The following is a 25,558-nucleotide window of genomic DNA, read 5'->3' on the forward strand; positions in this document are numbered from 1 at the left end:
GAGTGACGTCACACGGTTAACCGCCAAATTCTTTGAGTGAAAGTGCCTTTCGCTAAGAGTGCCGAGAGAGGGGAAGACGACCTCTAGAGGGACGAAGGGGGGAGGTGTAAACACGTTATGCAAGATCGTTAATTTCAGTGGCTGTTTGAGGTTCGACTGTCCAGTCGTTCTTTTTTCAAATTAGGTGGTTTGGCCGGTCTGTCACCAGCCAGGATGAAAATTCAAATTACGAATCTGCCGTGCCGTATATAATACAGACCGCACTCTATCTTACTAATTTTATTATGACCGTACTATGTATCATATCGATAATGGTTTTAACAATGAACTTCCCGAAGGCTTGTGAATGTAAACTACTATGGGGTACATAAAGGACTTAAAGGAGCCTCCTCGGGTGACGTATCAGATATACCTTACCCTGGCCATTGGCGTACCCTGGGCCTGACAATAATCTGACTGGTTAATTGGTTATCCTTTTGTAATGAGATCGGGTTGTTATAAAATTAAATATGTAGGTAATAAGTATTTATAGGTTGAACAACTGCCCCACCTACTACATTAAAATAACAATTTAATTCGGTGTGAAAATTTTTAGTCTTAGACGAATGCTAAATTTCAGATATTGATAGGTAGGTATAATCTTAATTAGCTTAGACACTATCCATAGAAACAGTTCGTTTTTCATTGGGTCTAACTCTAAGTCAAAAGCGTTATACCTACCGAACAGGTAAATGTCTCATCATTGGACACTTGTCTAAAGGCGAGCTCGATAGCGTCCCACGCTACGTTTGTTTGTTTGTAGTGTCCACTAGAGAATGGTATTCCCACTACTCATTCCCAAGATTACGACCTACTCGGAAAAGTACAAACCAAACGTAACGCTTTTATTCAGTTAATTCACATTATTTAGGTGAGTAACTATAAGTCTGTAAGTATAACTAGTTTCAAACGCCATATTCTTCTGCATCAGACCAAACGGCCAGGTGGGCCATGCGCATTCGAAGGTCAGCCACATTCCAAAATATCAAGTCCAGTCGCAAAGGCACTCAGATATCAAATGGTGGAGTTATGTATGTTAGGCTTGTAGGTAGGTACCAAAAATACCCTACTCTCTGTGGTGGTTGGCACCGACTGCCACGGCTCCATAAATGCAGGCGCCACTCCTTATAAAATACCTATTATAGTTTAACTAAAGCAGGTTTTACATTTTAATACCCACACGCAGAATATTATGTTACAACAGAGCATGGTTATGTTTGGCTGGTTGATTAAAAAAATGCTACAATAACGCCATCTTTTGACAATATAGAAATGTAGGTACCTAGGATTAAAACATCGAGCTCAGCCGAGAAAAAAACTGCCATAAAAATGCATTACAAGTACCTATGAGCCCTATTAGCCCTCTTTCTTTGTTATAAAACACGAAATACTGTTATTATTTATAATGTTTTATTCTAAGAAACAATGGTGTCTTTTTGTTTTGAGCTCAGAATATTAACTAGATATCACGCGGTTTCAAAATATTTAATCTGTGTGTAAAAAAAAATATACTACTGTCAGTGTGTGTCAATGTCAAAGTCAAAACTTGAAAATATTTCATCCAAGGTCTGTGATTTCTTCGGCTTTTGCTTTTTGCCGATATTTACAAAGAAAATAAATACAATTTAACCACCAACGCGCTTTACCTTAAAACTGGCCATGGCTTCTCCGTTGGAGCAGTTCGTCAACAATGTTAGAACAATGTCGGCTTCAGGTAACTTTAGAAAACACAATATTTATAAGCTTTGACATATTTGCGCCAACAGTTGTTGCAAAGTTTTTGTTTGTCAGGTAATTTCCGGGAGCTTTGTGAGATTATTGGCAAGTCTGACGAGGTGCTGCAGAGGAACACGGCGCACCTGAACAACGTGCTGGAGACGCTCGACATGCAGCAGCACTCGCTCGGAGTGCTGGCTGTGTTGGTCGCTAAATTCTCTTCTCAGGTTCGTAGCTCTTTACAACATTTAGGAGATACTAGCGACCCAGCATGAGCACCCGTGCGAAGCCGGGGCAATGCTGATGCTAAATACACTACAGAAAAATCGTGATGTTATTATACATAAACATTCCACTTGCATCACTGTATCTATTAAAAAAAACGCATCAAAATCTGTTGCGTAGTTTCCAAGATTTATACATACAAAGGGACAGAGAAAGTGACTTTGTTATATACTATGTAGTGAAGGACAAACATAAACATCCAACAACATTTCAATTCTGGTACTATCCAGTTTAAGACAGCCTTTTATTTTACTGAAGAAACTACCATGATTCTCCTCAGGGTGCCAGTGATGTTGACAAATCAACCATGTTTCAACAAATCAGCGACTTCATCAACAACTGTAATGGTGAACAAGTTAGATTTGCTCCAGATTTATGTAAGTAATGTCAGTTTAGAACATTTATTTTTAAATTTGTTTCAAAATTTACACAACTTATACTCACCTGGATACACTAGCCATTCCAACCTGAGAGTTCACAAATTCAGCAACTTCAGTAATTAAACTAAAACACTACAGGGTATTAGGGAGCATTAGGCAGAGAGGGCCAGTATTGTTTTTATTTACTTATTCAAAGCTGCCTCAACATTTTCAATACACAGAGTAGCAGAGGCTGGCTCGTATGCTAAACTGGTGAATGTATATCTCTGCTAAAAAGCTGTCTTTAGGATATGGTCTGTGCTTTTCTAATAAATCTGATTTTGAATTCCAGATGCTGATCTATGCCATCTCCTGACCGATCACCTGGTTGAAGTGAAGCAGCCACTCCGAGGAATTGAGATACTGAAGAAGGCAATCAGAAAGATCCAGCTGTTTGACTCGCAGCTCACATCCATCCACGCAGACCTCTGCCAGATGTGCCTCCTGTCCAAATGTATTAAACCAGCCATTGAGTTCTTAGATACAGATGTTACTGGCATAGGGTCTGAGGTAGCTTTGTTTTTTTTTTATTAGTAAATAGCTTTTTCTAATCTTGGCTACAACTTATAAGGATTTCCGGTGGAATTAACTTTATGTATAAAGATTTTGTGAAAAAGTCACTTTATTATCATCAGCTCCTAAAACATTGCCTTTATGTTTACACTTGAGTACTTGCCAACCCCATTTTTCTTTAGTACTTATATTGTGCATAATATAGTTTTTTCGTTCATAATTTATACTCAATATATTCTTTCTTGGTTTCAGCTAGGAGGAAACAATGACTCAAAGCATTTCCTACTGTACTACTACTATGGAGGCATGATATACACGGCTATGAAGAACTATGATAGAGCACTCTATTTCCTTGAAGTTGTAGTCACAGTTCCCGCCATGGTGGTCTCACACATCATGCTAGAAGCTTACAAGAAATACATCCTAGTGTCACTTATTTTACATGGAAAGGTATGGGTTGCTTTTATTTGTTACTAAATTACCTTACGTGTTTGGGGGTTATGACCACGACTTGGCAAACATAGTGTAGGTTGTCACCCCACAAACGCTTTGGCGTACTTTGGGAAAGGCCTACGTCCAGCAGTGAACTGCTATAGGTTGATGAAGTTAGTAATTTAAAGCTCTTGTTATAGAATCAAAAAGCTGTGCGCTTGTGTATGTTTCTAGTGAATACATGGGTGGGCATAAATTACCGTTGTCTGGCAACTGTAATAAAACATGTACTTAACTTCATACCAAGTTATATTCCGTATATTAAATTATTATATTCCACTCTATTTCAGATTCTGCCAATGCCCAAGTACACGTCGCAAGTGGTGTGCAGGTTCCTGAAGCCGCTCTCAGTGGCGTACCACGAGCTGGCCACATCCGGGCACGCGGCCATCAAACACAGGGACACATTTGTGAGGGACCGGAATATGGGCTTGGTTAACCAGGTGAGTTGTAGATGTTATAGTACCAGTACCAGTGCTCGTTACTTTTAAAAACGCCAAAAGTTGCTTTATAAGTTAGTATGTGATGGAAGTCTATGGTGTGAACACACAGTTTATAGCAGCTGCATTGCTGGAAAAACATGCCCAGTGAAGGCATTGAAGCCACATCAAGCCAAGGCCAAAATCTACCTACACAAACAGAAACCCCAGTCCCCATTTCCAAAGCTTGCTGACTTCTGGCTAAAGCCTCGACGAGTTTTGTTTCATCTGTACCTAACATGAATTCTGAACACCCTGTGCAGTCAGCAACTGAAAAATAATGTGATCCTTTCATTTAGGTGACAAATACTAGTCCAGCTCTAGTGTTTGTCACCGACAAGCTTAAACCCTGATCACACCTACCAAGTAGACTGGCCGAGACTGTATCCTCGGCCGAGCACTTTCATTGGTCGAGGATACGGTCTCGCCACTCTACTCGGTAGTTGTAACAAAGGTATAAGAACGCTGGCTTCCCACACGCAGGTCCTGAGTTCGATGTACAAGAAGAACATTCAGCGGCTGACGCGGACGTTCCTCACTCTGTCGCTAGCGGACGTGGCGGCGCGGGTGCAGCTGCCCGGGCCCAAGCAGGCAGAGACCTATATACTCAATATGGTGAGCTTTGTTTGAATAGCACCGAGTTGCAGAAACCAACTTTAAGCTGATGCCGACATTAAATCTATCTCTGTCTCTTTCTATTATGTATACTGTCAAAGCTAGGCAGCAATATATTTAAGGTCGATACTAGCTTGAAGTTTCAACTCAGCGTGAGGTGTAAATTTTTTTCGATGCTGGATTATTTAAGATGTTAGATCGATAGAATATTCTTTATCGTTACACAAACATAAACCGAATTTACAAAGCTTATATACAAACACAGGGGTACAAAAATGGCGGTCTTATCACTAAAAGCGACTTATGATGTTCAATAAAGTGTTAGCTAATATTTTATTTTTTCCCCGAAATGCTCAGTGTTGCAAGCTGATTAGTAAATCTAAGAAATCGCTGTAGACCTAAAACACTTTAGCCTCCCTGATTCTCAACCAAAAAACCCCTTCCAATTCACAGATAGAGGAAGGCGAGATATACGCCATGATCAACCAGAAGGACGGCATGGTGGTGTTCCTCGACTGCCCGGAGAAGTACGCGTCGCCTCAGACGCTGGGCGTGCTGGAACAACAGATGGCGGCCTGCACCAAGCTACACCACCACATACAGGAGATGGATGAGCAGATACAGGTCAACCCGCAGGTGAGGGGTTAAGATTATGTTTTTGATTCTATCCTATTTTTAACCGACTTCGAAAAAGGAGGTTCTCGATTCGTCTGTATGACGCTGGGCGTGCTCGAGTAGCAGATACAGGCCAACCCGCAGGTGAGGGGTTTAGATATTGCATTTTTAACCATTCAATGCTATTTTTAACCGACTTTGAAGAAAGGAGGAGGTTCTCAATGCGTCTGTATGACGCTGGGCATGCTCGAGCAGCAGCGCCACATAGGTACAGGAGATGGATGAGCAGAGATACAGGTCAACCCGCAGGTGAGGGGTTAACATGTTGTTTTTAATTCTTTCCTATTTTTTATGTTTTAAAGGTCACAGGTATATGAATACGTCCTTTACACCCTTGGTATCCTGCAACTGAAACTCAAACCGACAAATCCTAGTAATACCTACAAATCTTTTATGTTAATGTTTATGTTAAAACCTCAAAATTTAAGACATTTTACATGTTTTTAGTGACTTCAACTTACTAATATTGTTTGTAATTTTCTCAGTATGTCAAGAAGTCAGTCGGCACTCACGAAGAGGATCTCCCTGCGACGAGTCAAAATGCAAAAACCACATACTCAATGTAAAAATTACCTTAAATGTATGTAACCTTAATCTTTTAGTTTTCATATAATAACTGTAAAATAAATGTCAGTCTTTTATATTGAACCCCAGCACTTAAAAGCAACAACAGGGTAGGGTGGATTTTAAGTATCTTATTAAAATAAAACAAAGTACTTAAGGCAACAAAAACAATGTAATTAATAATTACATACATAAACCTATCCTTCAATTATTCAACAAATCAGTGCATAAGAAATTACCATTCCATTTAAAACTTAATTATTAGTTTCGACAGTATAAAACCAGTACCGATAGACACAATTATTTTCAAGATAACCTATTACCTATATAAAAAGAGGTACTGTTTGAAATGCAAACGAGAATGGAATTTAACTTTTCACTTAAACCGTTAATTGTTTAAGTTTTTTTGACCCTCACTTGCACAGAAGTGAGGAGATAAAAAAATATTCGCCGTTTTCAGTACATACGTGATTCTGAGTGTTTAACGGAAGAAACACCATAACCTGAGTAACATATTAAAAAACTATGGTTTTATCATTTTTGCATAAAACACTCTCTTTAAAAATGTAGTCAACAAAACCTTAAGTTAAGTATACACCTTCTGTGACTCCGAGGTGTACTCTCTAGTGCAGGTTTTTATAGTTCTCGAAGGCAGAAAAGTTTATTGGCAAACAAAGTAACGTTTGCCTCTAGCGTAAAAAAGCGGATCATTAGATTATAGAAAAAGATTTTTTTTCTATTAGCAAACTAAAAAACCTGCACTACACGAACTTATCTAAGGCTGTATCACGAAAAAAAACCAAGCGGTTCACCGGATTTGTTTGTGATATTGTTATTAAATTCTATCTAACATTACCAACAGGGGCACTGATCGAGACGATATACTTAATTCCAGTGAATCGAACTACCTATCGACAAGTGCATTTTCATGATACGGCTACAGAGTGCGAATCACGAATATTGTCGATAGCAATTTTTATGACATCTTGATCAGCGCCCCTGTCGGTAACGTTAGAAACTAATAAAGCACATACAAAATCCACCGAACAGCCAAATTACTATCGACTAAAGACGGCAATATTCGTGATCGGCCTGTACGTGGTCATCCAATCACACAGCCTCATGTACCGCCTCGGTGAATGCCGTCATGCTCTCGAGCGGGGTCTGCGGAGTGATGCCGTGGCCGAGGTTCGCGATGTACCTGTGTTTGCCGAACTTACGTACCATGTCTATTGTCATCGAACGGATCTCCTCCTGTAAGGATATAGGATTATATTAGCAATATGTGGGGACATATCATACACGGCCTACCCCAAACTAAGAAGAGAATGTAATATGGGTATCGGTATTGTATCTGACAGCTTATATACAGATGCATAGATAGATTCATATTAACACCCAAGACCCCAGTACCAATATCTGCCCCAGCCAGGCATCGAACCCAGGACCTTCGGGTAGAAGTCAGGGTCACTAACCACTACACCAATCGGTCGTCGGTAGACTCGGTTGTAATGTTCTATTGGCCGTTTGTCGAAAATAGTGGCATGGGCCTTATGCAATGGAGTTAGCAGTGAGACAACAGTGCTACATGTATTTTATGGTATGAATGAATGCTAGTAATAGTTCAAGCATGTTATAATAACTTAGTGATATGCTCATCCAACCATATAATTCATGTTGATATGAGATCAACTTCTTATGCAAAAACCAATAATGGATTTCATGATAATCTTTAAAAAACCTAGATATACATTACATTAAACTACCATGTTGAATGAATACTTATTGCATGTGTACAAATGTAGTCCAAGGCTTACAAAATACACAGTAAATTGGTTGGTAATTGGCATTCAATTATTTAAATCATGTAACATTACATACGTGCATGGTAATTATAAGTGCATACTTACAGGTTTTTTATATAAATCCTGGGGGTCAAGATTTCCCTGTAGAGTTATGTTATCTCCAACAATTTTCCTGGCTTCAATGGGATCTACAGTCCAGTCCAGTCCTAGTGTCTCATAGCCTAGTCCTGCCTGCACGTCTAGGGAATGTCCACCACCCTTGGCAAACACTGTCTGTAAAAAATAACCATGAACATACATATGTGATCGCAGATGAAGGACTGAACTTTTCTTATAAATATTGGATAAGATTACAGTTTTGTTTTTATATTTGTCTTAAGTGAACTATAAAAAAATATGAATAGGAATTCTTGAAAATATTGTACAGTATATCTAAACTTCAGAATATAATAAATCTCTTCTGATTACCATAGGAACTTGCTCCAATTGCTTTGCCTCCAGTTTCCTCTTCACTTCAGATCTGATTGTCTTCAAGTATGGAGCTGAAAACTCTTTGAACAACTCTCTTGGTAAATGATCTGCACTAGATTCAAACACTTGTAATAGTTGAGCACCACTTTCTACCTGCAAAAGCACATAAATATGTTAGTAGTAACAATGCTATAGCTACTTAATATAAATCAATTCCTGAGCATCAAGTTTTTTTTTATAAATAATAGATTCACCTGCATAACTAAGTAGTCAACAATAACTCTACTTAGCATAGCCAGTAGTTTGTGAACTTCATTTGAGTACTTTTCAAGCCATTCCTTTGTTTTTGCCATTGTTTTACTGCCACCCCCTTCAATCATATACCCCATTAATGTGAACTGAAAAAAAACATTAAATTTAGAATCACCTACCATCGAGCCTTTTTAGAGATATTCTTATAAAATAATAATGCACATGAGATGAGAAATCTTATTTCACATACAAAATCATGGGGTAAGCCATCTTCAGAAAGTATCAAGATAAGTACCTCAAGTTGTCTCAATATTTTATCAGTCATTTTATGCAGTATTTAAAAAAGAAAACAAAGTTAACTTTTATCAAGAGAATTGACCTTTGCAAAAAGTTATCTACAGAAAGAAGCATTATGTAATTTCCAGGAATTAAAAAGATTAAAATGAAATACTTACAGGTGCTCCAGTGAAACCAATCAGTGGTACTTTCCCTTCAATCTTGTGTCTGGTCAATGTGATAGCCTTCCCCACGTAGTCCAGCCTGGACACAGCATTTTCTTCTTGTAAATTGTCGATTTCTGATGGATCTTTCAATGGATTTGGAAACACTGGTCCCTATGATCAAAAAATATATTTTGAAATGCAAATAAATGCATAGGTCATACAAAAGTGCACCAGACTCACTGTGCTGCAGGTTTGAATCCTGATCAGGGCATAAAACGCATTGTATGAGCACTTGTATTAGCCTGGTTCCTCAAGATTAATTTTATCTAACCTAATCTAATTGTTACTTATCATTTCTGAAGCAGGTGAGATAATCTTAGGTTTTGTTTCTCTTATTTTGACCTCTAATATAAAACTACAATATGGGTACAAAGCTTAGCAGGACCATTGGCTTTCATGATATAAATAAGGAACATGTACATACCAATCCCGGGTGCATTTCAACGGTCATCCCCAGAGCTTGAGGTATAACAAGGATATCACTGAATATGATAGAGGCATCAAGGTGTGGGTATCTTCTCAAGGGCTGCAGCGTGACCTCACACGCCAGCTCCGGCGTCCGGCAGACGGTGAAGAAGTCGTGCTTGGCCCGGACCGCCTGGAACTCGGGCAAGTAGCGCCCGGCCTGACGCATCACCCAAACGGGAACTTTATCCACTTCCTTCCCAAGCGCTGCTCTCAACAGTCTATCGTTTTTCAACGCAGGAAAATTCTGCAAAAAGATTTAAGTGTTAGTTCTTTAGCGATGTGAATGTGAATTGAAAATTACATTAGAAAATGGAAATAGTTATTGCCTATTATTTACGCTAGTAATATAAAGTCAATGCTTAGTGCTCACTTTGTTGGTCAATTCCATGATGTACGTACGTAGTCAACTATTTGCTAAGTTGATTATTCTGAAAATAATATTAATTCAATTCAATTTTTGTTTTTGTGGCTCTCTGACTGTGTGTGACTAACACTGTCAATTCCGCCAATAACATGTGTTGGAGATTGCACGGTATTTTATTTAGCCTTGTTTACTGAAATAATATTAAAAACAATTTCAGAGGTAAACTATTTTATTAACAATCCGACAAAGTCGGCAAACGGCAAACACTGACTTGACTGACCAGGGGGGGGTCAGTGCCTTAATGGCTGAACTTTTAGTAGAAGGTAGTGCCATCTCTTTATATTACTCTTATTACCAAAAAAGATGTAAGATGGCGTTATGAACAAGACCATAGAACAATAACAAGACACATAGATAAGTAGTATTTGAATGTCAACATTGTCATGATCTATGGCTATTATGAAGAAATTGCGTGTCAGTGTCAGTTCAGTTGTCTTACAATGTCTCGCAAATAACATGTTTAATTTTTGTAAATAAAAGCCTATATTCTCGGTATATCGTTATTTATAAATTTTATATACAAATAAAAATGATGTGTCAAGAAAAAGCATCTTTATGAGCTAAAAGTGTTTTTAAGAAATTCTTGCGACCTAACAGATTCCATATGGATCCAGGTTCCACGTGGTTCCACGGGAACCGAGCTGAAATGGCGGCACTGGCAAAGAGCGTTCGACATCTTCATATCCGCTGAAGATTAAAATACTATGTGTACCAAACTGATAATTGTCGTCAAAGATTTGCCTCGCGAGGATAAATGATGCACTATTATCTTGGACGAAATGACTTTATCACCACAAGTGCATTATGATGCCGCTAGGGGTCAATTGAAAGGATTTTCTTCTCTTGGGAAACATTAAACTAGCAAAACATGAATTGGTTTTCATGGTGAAAGGAATAAAAAAGGAATACACACACCCACTCGCATATTATTTTACAAGTGACATGAACAAAACTGAACTGAAACATTGTTATATGCGAGGTAATAAATAATTATATAATAATTTGTTTTTATTTATTTTTGCATGTAGGTAGGTACATAAATATGTAGATTGAACTTACATTTAGCTAATAAATGTAATAACTGTTGTGTGGTGTAACTACGTTAAGGCAAATATGTCTTACTAGCTGTTCCCGCGCGCTTCGCTTCGCCTTTAAAAGTTTTCCCGTGGGAATTCCGGGATAAAAAGTAGCTTATGTTCTTTCCTAGGGTCTAGACCGTATGTATACCAAATTTCATTTAAATCCGTTCAGTAGTTTTGGCGTGAAAGAGTAACAGACAGACACAGTTACTTTCGAATTTATGATATTAGTTAGGATAGTTAGGATTAGGATATCATTATAGATTGAAGTTAATAACTTGTGATAACAATCCTTACTCCTTACTAATATTATAAATGCGAAAGTAACTGTGTCTGTCTGTCTGTTACTCTTTCACGCCATAACTACTGAACGGATTTGAATGAAATTTGGTATACATACGGTCTAGAGTTCTAGACCCTGGGAAAAAACATAGGCTACTTTTTATCCCGGAATTCCCACGGGAAAACTATTTAGGACGAAGCGAAGCGCGCGGGAACAGCTATATCTATATATACAGGGTGTCCCAAGGGCACCCTGTATGTATGTACAATGAGGCTGAGAAATAAAAAGAGATGACGCTGTTCAGTATGACGTATAGAGTATGACAAAAAACTCCTTGAGATGCCACTCTTTTCACAATTATTTATTTTTTCTCTATGTGACTGACTGACGCTGACCACAGATTAGACAGCCTATGTACTATAGTACAGATAGGTATCTGCCATAGAACAGTCCGGTCGTTAGTGAGCTTGTACACCCCACCCTGGATGACAGATGTCAGTTTTAAGCCCTCACATTGAAATGATTGCATTATATACTCTTTGTTTTTTTTTTTTACGGTGGCCGCTAGATGGCTCTGTTTCAGTTTTTATTATACCCAGTAATAAAACAAAGCTGTAAATCTCCTGTAAATGAAACGAAAGTAGGTACAACTTATACAACAATTTATTATAAATAATATAGCAAATGTTACTATCACTACATGAATAAGTGTTACAAAAGGAACAAAAATATATAACTTTTCTTTGTACAAGAGGGTACATAATTAACTTATCAATATTCTATACAATAATAAAATAAGCGTTGTGGTATTATTTTGTACAATAAGGTTAAAACAGTTAATAAAACAATGATTACATAGGTATATTAAAGATCCATAGTGCAAATTACCTAAATTAAATTTATTAATAGAGCAAGTACAAAAATACAGCTTTAAATTTAACTAAATATCGGTCACTTATGAATTAACAACTTAAGTAAACTAAAACAGTTTTAAAATAACTAAATTAATAGCACTTAAAATTAATTTACCACTTACAATGCACAAACAAAAATATACATCACCTAATTATAAAAAATACATTCTTCGGCGATTGCCAATATTTACCAAAATTTAATAAATACTTATGATTTGTGCTTGTACAAAAATAAAGCTTTAAAAACTGAATAAGTGCCTTTTACAATGAATTAACAACTTAAATATATTATATGTTATTCAAAATAGTAAGTAAACTGTACGTTATTATATTAATATTAAACTTAAATATATTATATGTTATTCAAAATAGTAAGTAAACAAAAATACAGTTAAGACATTAACAAAGTCACTTAAAATTAATTTACAACTTCAAATTCATTAACATAATAACAGCTAATTAATCATTAACTTATTATAAAAAAAAAATACAATTCATGTTAAATAAGTGAATTAAAAATAATAACAATGTAAAATCTTATAAAATATATCAACTAACTAATACTGCTAGGCGATCTGAAACAAAAAATACGATTTAACAATGATTATAAAGTCAACCTACTTTTTAACTCTTAACGTAGTATATTTTTTAAATGCAATTTCTTGCATAGGGGTCATAGATGATGATGACATTTTGCCTAAAAATGACCCTTTCATAATTTTATTGATACAATTGCACCAATTGTGAATTTGAACTCGGCACACCAGACTGACAAACATATCTAGTAGTTCTCGACAATGCTGACTACATCCCAACCAGCTTACATCTGCTGATTTTAGAAATTCTACTTTAATATATTTTACTACACTCTTTTGGTGACTATGATATTCTAAATATTGATTAATGCAAGTTACTAATTTCCGGAACAAAATGATAAATTTAGTATTTGGATACTTTAAGTTTCTTCCCTTTAAAAGCCTACGCTCTCTTTGTGTAACCCAGTCATGTACATCAGTAATTTCGGTAGTCAACATTGTTTTTCGACAATCAGTGCAAGGTATCTTTTTAATAAGTTGGCGTGATACAAATCCGGCAGTGAAGGCAGAAGAGCGGACGTTCTGCGTCTCCTCGCGCGCCTGCTGCAGCAGCGACGGCGACGGAGATGCTCGCGGCTCACGGGAAGGGCCTGCAACAGGCAAACTAGCTGGAGCACCATGGACTTCGAACATTAATCCCTTATTAAAGATAGCCTCCCCCATATCCTCCTCGCAATTAGAGTTCGGAGAATGTGGGCCGAGGACATCAGTCACTAACAGAGACTTAAAGGAGCAGATGAACGAATAAGGGTCAGGATTAACATTCCTATAATTAAGTGCGCGTATTCGGCCAAAAAAATTCTCTAACGGGTCCTGATTTAAATTACGAGTGTAAAAAAAGCTTACACCCATATCTTTAAGCTCAACCCACAAATTTATAAAACTTTCTAATGTTGTTATCCAGTTTTTTACACTGGGTACCCTTTTTCGATCACCAACATTAGTATCTACATAGTATAGATCCTGCAAAACTCTAATACTCTCCTTCCAAAAGTCCAGATGTTTGCACTCTCCATTTATTTCTTTAACCGGTCCTCGCATCTTGCCGGGAGCCGAGCCACCACGGGACCTGTAATTTATCAAATTTTACTGTTAATACAATTTAACACAAAACTTATAACTAGATAAAATTAAATAAGCACTAATAACTAACTAAATTATTAAACTAAGTATGTATAAACAAAAAAAAACGCTAAGAATTAGAATAATATTTATGTATAAAACTGAAACTGACCTATTGGGGGCGGTCCGGTATATGACTGTTGCATGTCTTTTAACCGATAGGTTAAAAGACAGGCCATTATCCAGACATTGTGAAACAGGCCCTTATTACTATAGCATTTTTAATATTTATATAGGTATTTACCCGTTCACGCTGTCAAATACTCGATCAAAAAATAGGACTGCTTCCGCAGTATTCTTCATGGTTGAACTAACCAACGAACCATCTGCATGCGTGCCTGAGGGAAAAAATATAATTTAATTAGTATGCTATTAATCGTAACATATTAATAGCGCTCCTAAAGTAGCTCAGAGTGCTATGGAGACAGCTATGCTTGGGGTTTCTCTGATGGATCGTATCAGAAATGAGGTTATCCGTTAGAGGACTAAGGTTACCGATATAGCTGTCAAATATGCAATCTGAAGTCTGCTGGTCATATCTGCCGAAAAACCGATAACCGTTAGGGTATACGAGTTCTCGAGTGGAGACCAGGAACAGGCAAATGCAGCGTGGGACGCCCTCCTACCAGCTGGACCGACGACCTTAGGCGGGTAGCCGGTAGTGGCTGGATGCGGAAGGCCGGGGACAGAGTGTTTTGGCGCTCCTTGGGAGAGGTCTATGTCCAGCAGTGGATTAGCTGACGATGATGATGACATTATGCCCTCTAAAGCATCCATCACAGCACTACCGAGGTGCATATAATGATACCTGATCTTCATACAGTGAAATTAGGGCCTCCCCGAAAATAACCCAATTTTCGTGGTCCATACGCTTGGCGGGCGCGTTGGAGAAATTACTTAACATTAATTATAAAATGATTTTTTAAACAAATATGTACCCCTGCCGGTCGAACTCAGAACCCTTGGCACAGCGGTCAAAAGTTAGAAACCAATGCGCATCAGGTCGTCATCTCCGGCACGGGTCTCATTTCAATGAAGGAAGGGTTTAGGCCTAATGCACCACGCTGGCCTAGTGCGGGTTGGTGATTGTGCTGAGAGAGTTACAGGGTAAGTGGGCAACCAGATGTTTTCAAGCTGCCCAAAGGCCTTCTCTGACTAGGTTTAATGATCTGCCTATTATCTTACACTAATAATAACCATTTATCACTAGAATAATATTTGAAAAATAGCCTATAGTAGAGAACAACACTTTTTATTGCAGATATTTGAACATTTTCATCGACGTGATGAAAATAACAAGTCTTTAGTAGTTTAATAAACGAAAATATACAAACCATAATTGGATGTAAACAAGAGCATTGCAGCGGTTCGCTCGCTGAGGACTTGTGTACAGTTTTTAACTTTCATTTTCCTTATTTTATCTGGGATGACATGTTCATCTGTTAATTTATGAAGCATTCTAATTTCTCCTACGTGGCAGTCATTTTTGTACACTTCGACAATGTCACTCCATCTAGCTATATTTCCTTTAAACATCATATCTTTGTTTAAAAAGTTATTCCGTATCCCTTTAATGAGGTGCGGAGGGTCGAAAATTATGTTCAGCGCATGACCATCAATCTCCACTTTGTTATCTGAAAAAGACATAGGATTTTTTATAGTTAAAGTGTAGGAACATCTCACACACAGCCATTCATCTAAACTAGGGAGAGACTGTAATATAGGTATCGAACAGCTGATATATCTAAACAGATACATGGGTACATATTAACTCCCAAGACCAGAGTATCTGACATTAAAACAAATTACCGGCCCGGTCTGTAATCGAACTTAGGACCTTCGGGATAGCAATCAGGGTCACTAACTACTACAGCAAAGTTTCAAAATCCCACTTTAAAACAGAGTTGTCGCTCACTCTCAATATTAACAATTATGGAATAAGAGAGGTTATCGCGAGTTAGTACCCTACATCTATATTCTTGCTAGATATTGTACACCCTTCATGTGGCATCGAGGCCGTAAGACACCTGTGTATAGTCATATTTTGGACAGTTAGGAATTCCAGGTACTTACTTGGGGGATCATTACGGAGCAATTGACATCTGCGAGTATCTGCTCGCATACTGTTCATGCAGGATTGAAACGTCGACCCTTGGTCGCATACTAGCGCTTTTGGAAGAAGTCCCGTTTGAGAGACAGCAGTTACTACTTCCTGCAATATTGGAAACATATTTATTTATAAATGGCAGTAATGTTTTTAAATATTACAACTTAAAGTTGTATCTTCATATCCCTGATTGTTACAATACATAATTTTAACAGAGACTACCTTAAATGTTAATTTAACCTTGATGTCATTTAATTAAATTAAAATTAAATTTAATTAAAAATACTAAAGATTAAACTTCAAAATAAATAAGTAAGTACCTTTAAAATGTTTTTCAACTTAATAGTTGGAGTTGTTCCTTCACATAAATAATAAGCTATGGGCTGTCTCCATGAAGTGCATATACCTCGAACCATAAAAACAAGGGCATGATCGCATAGTTTCCTTTCCACTTCGGCACCAAAATTCACAAAACCGTCAATGCGATCTTCAGATTCTAAGAATGTCAAATGAGGTGTCAACGCCACTTCATCAAACACAATGGAACAGCACTTTTTTTTGTCATCCCAATTCCGAACTGACTCCTTTAGTTGTGTAAATATGTTTTCATTTATTCCCGGTGCAAGAGAAATATGATGAGTAAATTTTCTTAGAGTGCGCCTGCTAGGCAAGATAAATATCTTGTGCAGCAATTTATATCCTTTTGGACTTTGCTTTTGGAGTGATAGAGCCAAGAGTTTCTGTTCAGTTGTGAACCTCCGTCTTTTTATGTGTTTATTGGCGAGCGTGACCTGCATTTTAAGGAATGTCTTGGCTTGAGGAGTCAGTTTCTCTACAAGCTCAGAAAAAGATTTGTTCTGATTTAGTTTTTCAGCTTTTTCTATTCGCTCCTGGTATGACTGAACTATACGGCGACGGGATTTCAGTATAGTCGAGCATTTTTGGTACATTTTCTTGCATCTGGGGGTTAATTGTTGTACACTTTTTATAAGTCTTTTCCTTGCCGTCTTGGTTTCTGAAAAGTAGAAAATAAAATATTTTAGTATTTTACTTAAAATAATAAATACCTTTAGATAGTATTATTCGAACTAAGAACTAATAATAGGCGGATTTATAGCTAAAAAAAAAACTATACCCTACCTGGTCCTTAAATTGAAAGAGTATTTTTGATTAAATTGGGGAGTGTTTTTTTCTAATAAATAAATAATACACTAACTTCTCCGCCAGCTTCGCTTCTGGGATAAAAAGTGCATAAAAACTTAAATCACTCTACGTCGTAGGCTTACCTAATGTCACATTGGACCTTCTTGAACAGCTAGGAGATATGACTTCCGGAATACGAACAGTACATTCTGCGGTCGTAATATCATCAGGAATGGTTCCTGAAACTGAAAACAGTGATTTTCAGAAGTAATAGAGTTAAATCTCTCTTTTGGGAAGAAATAAATTGTTCAATTCGACAGAAGTAGAATGTCGAATTCCAAATTTTAATGTAGGATTTTCGAAACAAAGCTCTTGGGCAAAACCTAGAATAGTTGCAGTTGAGTTGAATCAATAGTTTAACCTTTCCTATGCCGAACAGCCGCGCACACATGTAACTGCCGTCTGCCGGCGCTTTTTGACAGTAGAGAGCGCCCGCGCGGGAATCATATTTATATGAATATTTGGGTATTATTGTTTGGTACTCAATAATGTATTGATTGTAATTTATTGTCAGATAGCTAATGAACGTGTTACAATGAATTTTATTGATTATAATGGTTTTATTTGATTTCTGTAGGTCATTGATTACAGATTTTTACTTGAAACTGCACCCATCACAGAAAAATACGTCTTTTTCAATATAATTTTAGTTTCAATCCAGGATTTTTTTATATTTATTACTTGAAGAGATTATACAGCTATCAACTGATATCAATAAAATATAAACTCTAGAGGAAATAGATTCATAATTTATATTTTGAAAACTGATTATAATTTGCTTTATTTCAAAAGACTCCATTTTCTGTACATGTGCATGTGTGCGTGACAAGAGCTTGCTCCAGCACGCGTAGCACAGTATGGCTGCGACAAGATATAAATGACAGCTAGTTGCAACAAATTGTGTGATACCAGTTGTCCTCACAAACGCTAACATGGCCAACACGAAATAATCACTACAAGATGTGAGTTACAATTTTGACAGCGAGATTGGAAGATTTGTCTTATTTCCTAACATGGGTGTACCAATTTGTCCGCACATGTCTCAGTTTGACATTTGTTTAGGTAGCATTTTATCACTCAAATTCGAAGGTGGTGATAACATGTGACACAAATTATTATTTGTTTAGTTTTTGTTAATTTCATCCTTGCTCTACAAGAAGAGATGCAGGAAAGGAAAATTACTATAATACTTATAGGGAGGATGATCCGGGACTCTAATAACCCGTTGAAAATGCTTCAAAAACAACATTTGTCAAAACACACATCCTCTTTTTATTTGACTAAAATTATATATCATATTACTTATATGTAGCGGTGGTAGCTCAGACGGGTAAGCGCCCGCCCCTCACGGAAGAGATGTGGATTCAAATCCTGTCGCTGACATGTGCTAATAAGTTAGATAGATAGACATTAATTTGTTCCACTTAAACATTTGTACACTTAAATTAAGAGGCGAAAAGTGTGTGTTGAAGCAGATCAAAAGGGAAGCAACTCAGCGCATATGTTTGCCCTTAGGAACAAACCACAGATTTTCAGTTGTCTCCCATACTTATACTTTAAGTTTGCCTATTCATGTCAAAGTATGTAGGTAATGAAGTGGCTAATTGAATAGTTTGAATGCTAAATATAGAGTTCACGAAATGTAAATAATATAAACTGTACATTGAATACATCTGGCACACCGGGCAGTCAGCGACTCATTCTAATCCTTCACCACAGCGACAAACCCTAGTCAGGCTTTATGATTTATCAACAACACGTGAACAACACACTAACTGAGATGAAGTGGCTAATTGAATAGTTTGAATGCTAAATGTGGAGTTCATGAAGTGTAAATCATATAAACTGTACATTGAATACATCCGGCACACCGGGTAGTCAGCGACTAATCCTTTCACTACAGTGACAAACCCTAGTCAGGCTTTATTATTTATCAACTACACACTAACTATAAAAAAAAAGTGGGTATGCTAGCATGTACTTACAACTATTTTAAATGGTTATAAAAATATAATATTTTCTTTAGGTAAGTAAAACATTTATTAAACTTTTAATTAATAAATTATAAAAAGTATACTATTTCACACACCATAAAAGCATATTAGGTATTCTTAGTTATCAACTATCACAATAATCAGTCTGAACTTTGCTTATATCAGTCATCAAATGGGTCTCATAGTATGTATGCCAAGTTTTTCAACTTTTTCAGTTCGGTGCCGCTCCAGTTCATTGTTTCACCACAAGGTTGCTAATGTCATCTGACCATCATTCAGCACCACCATTCACCATTCAGGTGGTTTCTGCCAACAAGAGCTCTCCAACCGTGTCTAGGGCATCAATTTCTGACCGGTTTTGACCATCTTCCGTCTTGCCTACAAGCCAATTTCAATGTTCTGTAACAAACAAAAATGTTTCATTAGATTTTAGTTATACTTATGAACTAATATTATGACTCCTATTGTCCTCTTCATCATCATCATAACCCATCACGTCCCCACTGCTGGGGTAGGGGTTTCCTTCCAATGAAGGAAGGGTTTAGGCCTAGCCGACCAAGTAGTGCCATGTGAAAAAAGTTTTTTGAGTTGTTTTGTGTGCATATGCCCAATTATAATAACATGTCACGGGTACTGGCACTTACCTACTGTTTTTTTCCTTCCATTGATTATATAAATATTATTCAGTCAGGCCGTGGGACAAGCATCGAAGATGATATTCTGCGCCCGTCAGGATCCTGCCCGGGCTTTTTTCTCAAGGCCTTCTAGCTCCTGGGTCCGGGTAGACAGTGGGTGGGTCATCAGTCAGGTGGCATGCTGTTTTTGTTCTTCGTCTCAGGGATCCGATGCATTGACGGCTGCCGATAGCAGGAGCTCCCAAGGAATCTGAGCGTGCTTGGTCGTATATCATTTGATGAGACAATGTCCAAGAAACTCAATAAAGTAGTTTAATGAGCCAATATGAATCCATGGGGTAGCGCAAAGCAAAGGAATATTACCAAAATAATACACTCGAAACTCTCGAAAGCACCAAAGAGTCAAAATTTTCTTCAAGTTTGACGTTTGGTGACATTTTAATTGTCAAAAAACCATAGACAATACAAACAACTACCACAAATGAGAAATTTTCGGAAAAAAATAACATTTGAAAAACTTATTTGCACAGAGCAGAAAAGTTACAGTGTCACTGGGACTAATGCCAAATCACATAAATAAAACGAGTCCCATGTACACCCTATGCTAACATTTAAGACTGATATCGAAAAGTGACTCAATTTAATCAGTCACTTCACATGTTGTCTTATTATGGCCATACTAGCCGTGCAGTGCGCCGTGAGACAGATCTGTCCCAAATCAAGGGTGTTCACTTTTGATGAAATAAAACATGAATGATAATTATTTTTATAATGTTTCGTATTTTAGCATACTAAATTATAAAAACTTAACCGTAAGTTACTTACTGAATCATATTTACTTATTTGTTAACCTACTTTCAACAAATATGATACTATAAATACATACATATATAAATACATATATTTATTTATATAAATAGGACAGGTAATCACCCTCTCAGACTCATCTATACACCGATAGCATTCTAAAGAGCCTAAACTTCACGTTCAGTAGAGAAAAAATCCTAAAAAATAAAACACGCTGTATAGCAACCCGTGTGCATACACGAGCGGCGGCCATTTTGTTTGCGTATGTGTGTGTGTGTGAATTTTGGATGCACCTTGATAAATATTGATATTTCCTAATATTTTGGCTATTTATTGAAAAAACCGATATAAATATGTATTATCAATAAAATTATCTTTATAAATGAAATAAATTATTTATTGATGTTTTTACATAACAGACTAGAAAACAGTTTACAAAGTTACGCACCCTTCAGGCAATAATCCGGTACCATTTTAGATCGATAAAAACTCGATTTTTTGTAATTTTTTATAATATTGATTTATCACTATACCTTCAAAATCGAATAAATAACAAGAAAACATAGTATTTACTTTCCTTGTGACGTTTTATCGATACGAAATCACTATTTTATTACCAACAGTCGCGAGTACAAGGACTGTTCAAGGTACCATAATTTTAATTTCGCGCTACAAGTAAACAAGTGAAGTTTTTGACTCAATGAATGTTGTCGATGGTTGTTTCATTCATATAGAATAAATAACAGGTGATTTCATACTCTATTTCGTGGTAATTAATAACTAAAATCACAAAAATCGCGATGAAGTGCTCTTGGGACAGATCTGTCACTAGGCAGACAAGGGGGGTTGGGACAGATCTGGCACACGGCATTCTAGAGGTTAATTATCAAATATGAAATTGGCAATACCTAAAAAAAAATGTAGTGAACTACTTACTGTCTGTTGCTGCGGATATGTTAAAATTATCTAACTCTCTCTGCGAGTTAGAACCACACGAGCCATTAGTGTCGTTACCATCTAAAATTAGAAATAGTTTTTTTAATTAAGATTATAATAATGGGTTTTTTCTAAAATGTCATCAAAATAATAGGTTTGTTCTATCTAACATAAGTCTTTTGCTAAAAACTATTGCTACAACTAATATTTTTTTTAAAATCTCGGATACTGATTTGACGGTTCATCAATGATTCAAATTATGAACGGTTCATCAACAGCCGATTGTCCTGCCGATATGTCACCGAGCGAACGATATTTCACCTGAACTTAGTATCCGAGATTAAAAAACAGGTTTCTAAAAGTTTCTAAGGTACTTTAGTTTTCTTTCAGTGCATATACTTTATATTATACTTGCTACTATTATAGTGTGACCATTACCGCTGTGCACTGCGGGGGACGTGCGGGGCGGGGCCGCCACGAGCGTGCCAGACGAAGTAGCCGATTTCTCCTACCGTCTCGCCGCGCGCATGCCTAGGGCGGTAATGGTCATACTAACTATAATACTACACTACTGTATGCACTGCTTACTACAATAACTATCATACAATAATACATTCGATTGCACGGATTGCACCATACTTTGATTGTGTCTTTTAATCAAAATATTATTAAACAAGTACTCTACAGCTAAAATAAATGGTTAAATACGAAATTAATCATTTTTGCTAGTAAGTATTCCATTGTTTGTTATGTTTCATTTTAAAACCTATTTTTTAAATAAATTCTAATAAAAAGACACACTAAGATTGTTTACCTTTAGTGCCAAGTAAGGACAAATGGATTATACTAGAAATATATACATACACACAATAAAATAACAACTACTAGGTAATTATAATTAAAGTGAAGTACCAGTATTAAACTTCTTTTTTTTATTGGGTGGCAGTGCATATGAATGCTCAAGGTTCACTGTATTTAACACTTTTATAATGTCTTCCACTGTAATATAAACAATTACTTAACAAAAATTCAAATTAAGATAGGGTATGTCTTAGATAATAATTAGGTATAATGTAAGTAATAAATAGTATGTTACGAGTACATACGTTCTGATCCTGACAGATGTCTTTTGGTAGTTTCCAGAGGTGCATTGAGAGGTATTTTCTTTGCATAATCGTGATCCCATTTAGCATGCATGGAGTGGAAATCTATAAAATAAAATGTAAAACAATGATAATTATAATAATCATTCAATAGGAAACAAGATTCAACATAGTTTATAAAATCTGCAACTGCATTGGTGGTATGCTCTATAAAGAAATACTGGTAAATGTAGCATGTGACACCCTCAAGCCTGAAATTTTTACAAGTAGGGTATGATAATGAAGGAAGAATCATAGGAAGTGATGAATGAGGAGCTCCTTGAAAGTGAGTGGCATATGGGCAACTATTACATTAACCAAAACTTGAGTTTTTTTTTAATGTTGGCAGACTGATGCTGTGAGTCATTTTATTATTTTAACTAAACAATTTCACTCTAATTGACTCTATATTAGTAAGTAGGTTACTACTACTTACTTTCATATTTTGGCTTGCCAGATGAAATTTCCTCAGCTGTAAATAAAGATGGTACAGCCATGTAGTGCCTCCTTCCTCTTGTGAAACTTTTGGGTTCAAAATGCTTCAAACACACCTGAAATTTTCAATCATGTTAGACATAAGTATTACACATAAAAATTGATTGTATCCAAGGGTGATGTACCAACTGAATGTTAAATAAATGTATCCATGCCATCTAGAACACCCTGGGCAGTCAGTGACAACATATTATCTGCCTGGCTAATCCTTTCACCCCGGGGACATGTGACACTAACACCAAAACCAGTATGAAATGTATCTTACTGATATACTTAAAAGATAAGGAGTGATGGTAGCTCAATCCGGTAAGCGCCCACTTCTCACACCAGAGATGTGGGTTCAAATCCAATAGGTATAGGTAGGTAAGTACCAATGAGTTCTTTGAATTTCAATACAATGTATAATCTTATGGTGAAGGAAAACACTGTGAGGAATCCTGTATAATATGTCTAGATTGTGTACCCTAAGTACATTGTAGTCATTCAAAGACGGCTATATAGTACAAATATTCAGCGAAAAGCGGGTGGCTCGCTTTCGAGTCACCTCTGACTACACCTTTGGGGACTACAGTCATCAGCATATTGTGTAAGTATGAATATACATTATATATTGTATAAGATAAGTAGATAATAAGCCTCATGTGTTATATTAGGTACTGATAAGAATGCAAACTTACAACTTTTTCCCTGAGACGATATCTAGGTAGGCCCATCAACCCGGAACAATATGGTTTGAGAGTGTCCAACCAAACATCTGAAACTCGAGGGTCATGCGGCCACCGGGAGGTTTTAGATCCCACATCAGATTTGCAGCCATCTACGACGCACTTGCGAATCCGAATCATGTCAGACAGCTGAAAGACAATCAAAGATAAGAATCAAGAATACATACAAAGGTTACTTAAACTTATGAAAAGGGTATTGTCTACTTGGTGATAACTTACAGAAAAGTGGAAATTATTGGAGGTGTAAGACTGGTCACAAGGCTGATGATGGCTGAGGGAAGACGCAGGTCACAAACGGAGGGAAAACCTTAACACGCTGACTTTGGACGAAGTTCTGTAATCAGTCACAAAAAACAACAAGCAAAACAAATAGATTAGTAGCAAAAGAACAGTGTCCTTTCAATGATAAAAAGAATTAAAATTTGCATCAATAAGTGAATATTGTAAGCAAATTGTAATTTTTTCGTAAAGTCTCCGCTATAGAAATAGTGAGACAAAACAAAATGGCGGGAAAGCCAGGAAAATTCAAGCGTCAGTCAGATAGAAAAATAACGGCGAAAATTTGATTTTGTACACAGAACAAATTAAAGAAAGTATGTTCTCGATGCAGTCGTATAAATAACTTACAAGATTGAATAAATTATTTTCACTTACAAAAATAACTTAACAATTATATTGTAATATTATAACTTACCTAACTTATTATTTAATCATGTATTTTTTTAATACATTATATTTTATGGGATCGATTCTGTTCTTATAACTGATATCAAAATACACCGTTTTAAGTTTAAATAGGATGAAAAGTTAGGACATTTTCAACAGTTGAAAATCAAAAGGTCTTTTAGCTTGAAAAATTGATAAAACAGAAAAAATATTTTATATTAAAAAAAAATATATTTGTTTTTGGTTCTATCATTTCCACTCGAATTACAAGTAGCCAATGGGAGCGGAGCCGTTTTCGTCTAGCCAATCAGCATGCTAAGGTTTTTTTTTTTTTAAATTGACTAAGATAAAGGATTTATACAGCCCCCCGTGACGCTGACGTACGTCTGTCTGACTTCGCCAAGACTTCGCAAGTCACTTTAGTTCTATTCTATTCTTGTTTTGTATGGCACTTGTACTGTGCGTGACTAGCACAGTAAATTCCGCCAACATCATATGTTGAAATAGGAAACAGTAGAGCAAGTTAAAGTGTACGGTGGTATTTATGACTCTAAATTCAAATAAAAGAATTGCATGTATACAACTGGAGGAATCCGATAGGATTGAAGATTTTCGAAGCTTGTGGGACTCAATGTAGAGGACAGCCTCTTAAATGGCCATAGCTTCGCCTGTGAATACAGACGTTTCGGGGGGACACTTATAATTGAGAATTATATTGTATTTGGGGATCCAAACGGCCACTCCAACATCACCGTTTTCTAAAAATTCAATTTAGAAGCGTCAGTGAAGATAGTTAACCACGAATTCCAATGATTATGGATGATATTATTGAACGTTTTGTTAGCAGCCGGTGACTCTTTATCTACACCCAAGTTTTTGACAACCATGGGGCGAAATATTAAAGCCTCATATGGGGATGCAAAAAAGGGTGTCATTTAAACGATCGCCAATTAAATCCGTTTTGAATTTGCTAAATAATAGGTTTGAAGGCAAAATAGTAGATTTGCCAGCAAATTTTTGCCCCCAAACAATTTTAAATCAATTCAACAATTAATCACTTAAAATTGCCGGGATTTATGATCAAGTGGCAAGTTAACATTTATGTATATATTTTAATAGGTATGTCCACATAAC

The 25,558-nt window shown here is 36.6% G+C and overlaps 3 protein-coding genes and 1 long non-coding RNA gene across 7 annotated transcripts; 1 reads left to right on the top strand and 3 right to left on the bottom strand.

Moving 5' to 3' along the window:
* Positions 1-1,576: 1,576 nt before the first annotated feature.
* LOC105392520 (COP9 signalosome complex subunit 3) lies at positions 1,577-5,861 on the top strand. Its single transcript, XM_011564147.3, has 9 exons — positions 1,577-1,753; positions 1,831-1,982; positions 2,321-2,417; positions 2,752-2,969; positions 3,225-3,422; positions 3,755-3,907; positions 4,427-4,558; positions 5,012-5,194; positions 5,719-5,861. Exons 1-9 carry the CDS (start codon positions 1,699-1,701, stop codon positions 5,797-5,799), a joined length of 1,269 nt encoding a protein of 422 aa, XP_011562449.2. The 5' UTR covers positions 1,577-1,698; the 3' UTR covers positions 5,800-5,861.
* An 89-nt stretch (positions 5,862-5,950) lies between these two features.
* Positions 5,951-9,932, bottom strand: LOC105392519 (uroporphyrinogen decarboxylase). The gene is made up of 8 exons (XM_048624859.1): positions 9,866-9,932; positions 9,667-9,740; positions 9,253-9,540; positions 8,781-8,939; positions 8,328-8,471; positions 8,071-8,226; positions 7,708-7,875; positions 5,951-7,051 (listed from the first exon to the last, which is right to left on the bottom strand). The coding sequence occupies exons 2-8, from the start codon at positions 9,682-9,684 to the stop codon at positions 6,908-6,910; spliced, it is 1,077 nt and encodes a 358-aa protein (XP_048480816.1). The 5' UTR covers positions 9,685-9,740; positions 9,866-9,932; the 3' UTR covers positions 5,951-6,907.
* A 2,545-nt stretch (positions 9,933-12,477) lies between these two features.
* On the bottom strand, positions 12,478-23,922 carry LOC105387547. 4 transcript variants are annotated; one of them, XM_048624856.1, is made up of 11 exons: positions 23,711-23,922; positions 22,975-23,089; positions 22,503-22,604; positions 22,309-22,395; positions 21,397-21,477; positions 17,108-17,203; positions 16,142-16,836; positions 15,788-15,926; positions 15,049-15,348; positions 13,959-14,052; positions 12,478-13,661 (listed from the first exon to the last, which is right to left on the bottom strand). In XM_048624856.1, the coding sequence occupies exons 1-11, from the start codon at positions 23,876-23,878 to the stop codon at positions 12,614-12,616; spliced, it is 2,925 nt and encodes a 974-aa protein (XP_048480813.1). In that variant the 5' UTR covers positions 23,879-23,922; the 3' UTR covers positions 12,478-12,613. The 4 variants fall into 4 exon arrangements, with proteins under 4 accessions (XP_048480813.1, XP_048480812.1, XP_048480815.1 ...); XM_048624855.1 differs by having other exon boundaries at positions 12,479-13,661; positions 17,108-17,209; XM_048624858.1 differs by lacking the exon at positions 22,309-22,395 and having other exon boundaries at positions 12,479-13,661.
* Positions 19,046-20,120, bottom strand: LOC125489321. The gene is made up of 2 exons (XR_007266890.1): positions 19,663-20,120; positions 19,046-19,417 (listed from the first exon to the last, which is right to left on the bottom strand). It is a non-coding gene; the product is annotated as an uncharacterized LOC125489321 (long non-coding RNA).
* Positions 23,923-25,558: the final 1,636 nt, after the last annotated feature.

The sequence above is a fragment of the Plutella xylostella genome, chromosome 13, assembly GCF_932276165.1.
Source record: "Plutella xylostella chromosome 13, ilPluXylo3.1, whole genome shotgun sequence".
NCBI lineage: Eukaryota > Metazoa > Arthropoda > Insecta > Lepidoptera > Plutellidae > Plutella > Plutella xylostella.